At 43.7% G+C, this 6542-nt stretch overlaps 1 protein-coding gene across 2 annotated transcripts in view; it reads left to right on the top strand.

Annotated features, from left to right (window-relative positions):
• The first annotated feature begins 511 nt into the window (after nt 1–511).
• WASHC4 (WASH complex subunit 4) overlaps nt 512–6542 on the top strand; it is a 41477-nt gene continuing 35446 nt past the window's right edge. Inside the window, exons 1-5 of one of the 2 annotated variants that reach the window (XM_037390634.1) lie at nt 512–641; nt 4634–4773; nt 5841–5894; nt 6015–6080; nt 6250–6295. In XM_037390634.1, the coding sequence (XP_037246531.1) occupies nt 581–641; nt 4634–4773; nt 5841–5894; nt 6015–6080; nt 6250–6295 (367 nt within the window). In that variant the 5' untranslated portion in view covers nt 512–580. Of the gene's footprint in view, nt 642–4423; nt 4552–4633; nt 4774–5840; nt 5895–6014; nt 6081–6249; nt 6296–6542 lie in introns of those variants that run through there. The other variant, XM_037390636.1, reaches the window with a different exon arrangement.

Genomic DNA, 6542 nt, shown 5'->3' with positions numbered 1-6542 from the left:
CCACTACACCAGGGAAAATGGAGGAAAGCTCCCGAAGCCCCGGTCCCTCAGGGGCAGGCCCTCCCTCACCGACGAAGCCCCGGTCCCTCAGGGGCAGGCCCTGCCTCACCGAAAGGATCGGATCAACAGATGCAGAGGAGTCAGAGGAAAGGGGAGAGCGGGGACGCCCCTGCCCCACCGCACCTTTGAGGCGCCGCTGCCCGCTCCGCAGGAACCTCGGCAGCGCCACCGCCCGCGGCAGCTGCCTCCACGGGGCCGAAGCAGTGCGTGCCTCCTCCCGGCCCCGCCTCTGCGTTAACCCCCCTGAACTCCGCCGTGGGGCCGGCACTTGGCGGCACCGGCGCTCCAGCCCGGGCCCGCCGCGCCGTGAGGGAACTGCCAGAGCGGGCGGCGGGAGGGGCGGTGCAGCGCAGCGGCTGTCCTGGCGGGGGCGCTGCCGCCCGCCGCCCCCTCCCCCCCCCCCCCGGAGTCCAGTCACCCGCCTCCGCCTCCATTTCCCAGCGCGCGGCGCGGCGGCGGGGCAGGAAGTCCCGTGCGCCTGAGTCAGGGGAGGAGGGGGAGCCGCTGCCGGGCGCTGGTCATGGCGCTGGAGACCCTGTCCCCGGACTGGGAATTCGACCGCCTCGACGACGGCTCGCAGAGTGAGCGCTGGCGGAAGGCGGGGCGGGAGGGCCGGGGCCAGCGCCAGCGCTAGGCCGGCGGGGCTGCGGCGGGAACCGCTACAGCGTGGGGGGAGGCGCGGGCTGAGGAGACCCTGGTCCCCTCCCGGCCCCGGCCCCCTCCCGGCCCCTCACGTCGCTGTATCCCCGCTGGGAACGGGCGGGAGGAGGAGGCAGCCGTGGGAGCTGAGCGGCGCCACCCTCCCGGCTTCCCTCACGGACCCTGCCCGGTGAGGGGAGCCGGGTGTTCGCCGCGTCCCTTGCCCCGGCCGCCCGCCCCGCGCGCATCGTCCTCCGGTTGGGCCCGCGGGGGTAGAGTGCCGTGGTGGCCTTTTTTCCGGCTACCACCCAAGTTGTCGGGGATTGTTTGGGGTGGGAGAGAGGCTTTTCCAACCCATCATCTTTTAACCCCCCTGGGGGGTCGCCTCCGGTGCCCCGGTGTGGCAGGGGTGGGGGGTGGGGTGGGGTGGGGGGGTGGCAGTCTTGTGTGACCTTCCCTTGCACGAACCAGGCAGGGGGAACAGAGGTTCTCGTCGTGGGGACGGTGTTTCTTTCCTTCCTGATCATTTCTCGTGGCTCACAAATTTTTGCAATTGCTTCCTCAGTTAGCCAGAGAAGTCATACCGGGATAAGTTAGTTATCTGCAGCTTCCATTGGTAGAGGTTTGCTGGCACGGAGTTGGGTGGTCACTTGCAGTTTCACCTTTAAAAAACAATTAAGTAAGACCTTGTGATACTGAAGTCTTTGATAGTGGGTTTGTGTGCCCATCAAAATCCACGCTTTTCTCAGCCTGTGGAGGTGACCTACTTTCTAAACAGGGAATGTGTATGGTTGTCACACTGTAATACACACTGTAAATTGAACTCTGCCAAAATAATTACACCAGGTGTTGCTGTGAAAATATGTCACTTATGGACCAACTGTTTCACATATAATGTTATCCCAAGGGATGATACTGTTTATACCATAGTAATTTAATTTGGATTTCAGTGGAAACTGAAGCTGGCCAGAGCCAAGGTTTTTACCAGTTCTCCAGCTGTAGAATGGAAAATGTACCTTTTACTGAAAATGCCAGATCTCTGCTAGTTTGACCATGACATTAAGTGCAGCTGTGAGAACTTTACATGACATAGTATGCTTCGTTACCACCATCTTGACAGTGAACAAACAGGCCGATCTGTTGAGAACAGCACACAGTGTTGTCCTAGAGAAAAGCCAAAGAAAAATCCTGTGACTTGAAAAACATTTTTTGTTGTTATTACTGTCTACTTTCATTTTATACCTATATCACTAACCTTTAGCGATTATAATGTCCTCAACCGAGGACACAAGATACTAAGTAAGTTTGTTGCATTTCTGTCTTAGGTATTTATGGACATGGCACTTGCAAATCCTGCTGTGGCATTAAGTCCATTGACTATTGATATTGCTCATTTTATGGAAGAAGATTGAGTTGGGGAATCTGTACTGCTGAGTAGATCTCTCTCATTGTTCGAATTATAATGTTTTTATCACCTGAGGAGAAACTAAATCAAACCTTATTGTAAATGCATTCTACCCTTTGAAGTATGTCTGCTGCTCTAAAGAAAAACTATCTGATTTCTGTGATTTCTTTTTCTTTCTCTGTGTGAGCCAGTTTGTTTAGGAAAATTTTTCTGCATCTTCCCCCATCTCCAAGTCCTTCTTTTAATCAGTTCAGCCATACCTGACTCTGGCTAGCTAGAAGCTTTCACTCTCTTGTCTGTCTAAAATAGTGAGAAATTATCCACGCTTGTCTCTTATTTTGTATATAATCAGTACAAGGTGGCAAATTGATGGCTAACAATAGTTACATATTGGAAATATTTAACATCAGTTAAGTTGAGCTATAGCATTGTTCAAACCCAACATTTGGCTGCTGGAAAGGGGACGGTTTGTGGGTCTCTAGCACAGCACTGCTGCAAGATTTTGTTTGAGAAATGCTGCCTGTTTCATGGGGAGTTGATTTGAACAGCAGTGCTAATTTACTACTGTTGTATGACTTGGAATCTTCTGTTCTTCTGATAAAGCCCCAGTATCTCCCATCAGTTTTGCTGCTTAGTTTGTCTATTACGTGAAGGGAGGAGATGGGATTAGGGGTATACTGCAGCATAACTCTATAATGGTAAGTCTCTATACTCTGCGTTTTCTAGCAGTAAAGTACTGAAGCTGACATGGTGGCTAGTTAAACTTCATTCTGCAGGGCTCTGCATCCATCAGTGTTTTACTAGTTTTCTGCAGCAGAGCTTCCAGAAGATGCACTGGAAGGAACTTAAAAGATGAGATGAATTTAGTAGAATGGAATAATACAATGATACAACTCAAGGGCTGCACATCAGTGTCTGGAGTGCATACTGCTGATGGAGAGGTTTTTTTTGTTCACTTGCTGCTTATCCATTTACATGAAATTCAGTATCCTTATCTTGACAGTGCCTGTGCACTGTCTAGGCTGCAGGTACAGGTAGAGGCCAACAGCACTAATGCAGAACTTGGTGTGGGAGAATTTACCGACCCTCTTGGACAGGCTTTTCAGTCTGTGTGCCCTTATGGTTGGCATTGCTGCTGGCTTCAAAGTAGTAGCTTAGAATTAGACAGAACTTCACTGCAGTCATTTTGCCTTCTCAGTCTCAGCCTACCTGTGCATAGTCCTCATCTTTTCCGTACTAATTTTTCCCCTTATGCCCGGTTCAGTGTCTCAGTAAAATATTTTCTTTCTCCAAAAAATGTCTAAGTGATAATTGATTTGGCAGTGCTCTCCCACTGAAGTACCCGTCAACTACCATTTGGCAGTTACTGGCAGTGTGGATGGGTAAGAGGTTAAATGTGCAGAATAAAAGAATCTAAGTGTGTTTAACTTTCTAGAGCAGCCTGCTTCCTGAAATGTGGAATGAGAGTGTCTAAAGCTATGTGAGAATTGAATTCTTGTTCAGAAAAAATTCAGTTGTTCGGCTGACTTACATTCTCTAACTTTTTTAGGTAATCCTTTTTTTGCCAAATAGCAGAAGGTCACAAGCTATTAGATTTGTTATCTAATTATGGGGAAGACACCTTAGTCTTCACACAAGAAAGGATTGTGCTTCCTTACTGAGTATTGAAGGCTTGAGCTGTAATCATTCACTCTGTAGTTTAGATTATGCAACTAAGTCAGTAATTGTATATAATTTGGGGAGGAGGGGGGGAGTGTTTTAATGTGGGAAGACGAAAGATCAGGATAGAGTGAATGAAACTTTTGTGCACTGATTGTCTTTAGACTTTCTTTGCTAATTAATACTACTATTCTTGGTGTTTGACTAGGTGGATGTTACCTTTCGAACCTACTTGCCCCAAATGATAACAGGACAGCTCTGCATTTCAGTATTCAGGTGCCAAGCAGAAGAAAAGTTCTGCTTGAAGATGGTGAATTTGCAAGTGGAGGGAATGATTAAAAGCCATAAACTTCCCATGTAATGCCTAAGTAACTTACTGAGAGGTAGCAGGGAAAGAGTAGGAGGATTGCTACTAATTCAGCTGCTGCTCAGGCTAAATGATTAGACCCTTTGCCTCAAAGTTCTAGTATAATTGTTTATGTACTGGTTCAGCTGATGGGTAGAATCATCTGTTCTAATTTCTACAGTTGTTTCTTTGCTCAGCATCTTTATGTGATTATTAGGTTTGTTAAGATTTTAGTTTGAAAATATATGTTTAAAAAATAATTTTCTGCAAACCACTTAAATATTTGGTATTCTTTAAGTAGTATTTGGATTTATTTTAAACTGATACTAAGTTGTAGGATTGTTTTTAAACAAATAAGAACTTTATGTTAAAGATGTGATTGTCTAAAGGAAAAATGCTGCAGCAAAATGAGGAATACAGTACTGGAGCTAAACAGCAACAGGTTAAATATTTTTGTGATAAATTTTTGAAATTGTAGTTTACTGAACAGTCTATAAAACTGTACGAATGTTATCAATTCTCAGAAATTCATGCTGAAGTGCAGTTGAAGAATTACGGAAAATTTCTTGAGGAATATACATCTCAGCTGAAGAGAACTGAAGATGCTTTGGATGACTCTGTTGGAGATGTTTGGGACTTCAGTCTTGATCCCATTGCATTAAAGGTCTTCATATATTTCATATGCATTGCAACTGTTATTTTCCTAGTTTCTCCTTCCCTTCAAAACCTGAGAAGTAAAAGCTTGATGCATTTGTGCTCTTAAAATTTTGACTTCTGTGTTTGAGAAACCTATCCAGTAGTATTTTAATTATCAAATAATTAAAAAATTGGTGTGTATCATAAGAGAAGTTGTTTTCATATTATTCTTTTCCAGTCTTTTGGATACTAGTGGAAGTTAAGGGAACTTAAGAGTTCTTCATGTGTTGGGAAGGCGAATTTCAGCAAACTTCTTCCCTATGGGTGTTGGGGTTCCAGAAGAGCTTACGAATAGTTGTATAACTGTAGAGCAAACTATGTGTGTATTTATAGTTGTCTTTTGACGTAATGGCCTTGGTACAGTATTTTCTGTCCTCCAGAGGGTGGCTATTTCCTTGATCGTAAGTTCTCTGTCCTCTGTGGAACATTATGGTTTTTCTCTGAATTTGCAGACGTCATTTAAAAGCACTTTTGTTACCATATGGAACTTGTCTGCACTGAAGATGCACTCTTTAGCAAGCATCTGTCTGAATAATTGGAATAAATTACGTGTAGGGCCACCACAGTGCTGGATATGTATGAACTAGTCAATATCATGGCTGACTTCAGTACAAAATGTCAGTGCCTGTATACAAATAATACAGTATGCATCCTGTTTCCTGCATTTGGGATTCTTAATTGATGTTTTAGGTTTCCTTTCTACATACTCCATAACAACCATGCTTTTGCTTTCCAAGTTTTGTAAGTAAATTGTTGGAAATGCTGTATAGTGTACCTAGTTATTTGCCTTTCTGCCTGGAGTGAAAGGAAAGGTATTTCCATCTAAATGTGAAGAGTGAAGGTTTTCTGCAGCATAGCTTACCTGTAATGGGCAATTATTGCTCTTTTATTACGGACCCTATCTGAGATTAAACTGGGGGGTGGAATACTTACCTAGTTGGATAAATGTATTTTTGACCAATATTTTCTAAAGTTGTTTGTTTGTTGGTTTTGGTTGTTTTTGGTTTTGGTTTTTTTTTTCTTCTTTTATTTTAGCTTTTGCCATATGAACAGTCTTCCCTGCTGGAGCTCATAAAGACAGAAAACAAGGTAAATGCTTTATACTTAAAAGAAAAAACAAAATAGAATTATTCTAGCTAAAACCAAGCCCTCTGAATGTGAATCTATTTGTAATCTCTGTGGTTTTCCCCCCCCCCCCTTTGAATCTAGGTTCTAAACAAAGTAATAACTGTGTATGCTGCTCTTTGCTGTGAAATCAAGAAGTTAAAATATGAGGTAAATTCAGCTGTCTTTTGTTAATATGTATGAAAATGTTTGCAGATTGTCACATGATACATAGATTTATTCTTTAGCAGTAAAGAAACAAGATATGTCTAAATAACTTTTGTAGCATGATTTCATATATCCTCTTTATTAAAAAACAATTTTCTGCTTTTGTTGTTAGGCAGAAACTAAATTTTATAATGGCCTCTTGTTTTATGGAGAAGGAGGTAAGTAGCTCCCTTTTACAGTAAAAGTTTGTAGTTTTACATAGTTGCTTCAGGTTATCTTAAATGCTACAATAAGTGTAATTTTATTATACAGGTACATGCTTTATTTGTATATTTGACTGATAACCACAAAGTCCATTATTCGGTGTTCATATGGATATATCTTAGTGTCCTGTAATTGTCCTGAGTTAGCTTAAGGTAATGCTAAGATTGATCTGTAAAACCCCATTACCTGCAGTATGTATTG

Source organism: Falco rusticolus, chromosome 5, assembly GCF_015220075.1.
Source record: "Falco rusticolus isolate bFalRus1 chromosome 5, bFalRus1.pri, whole genome shotgun sequence".
NCBI lineage: Eukaryota > Metazoa > Chordata > Aves > Falconiformes > Falconidae > Falco > Falco rusticolus.
Note: the sequence above shows the minus strand (reverse complement) of the source record. Positions and strands in the feature narration are given on the sequence as shown.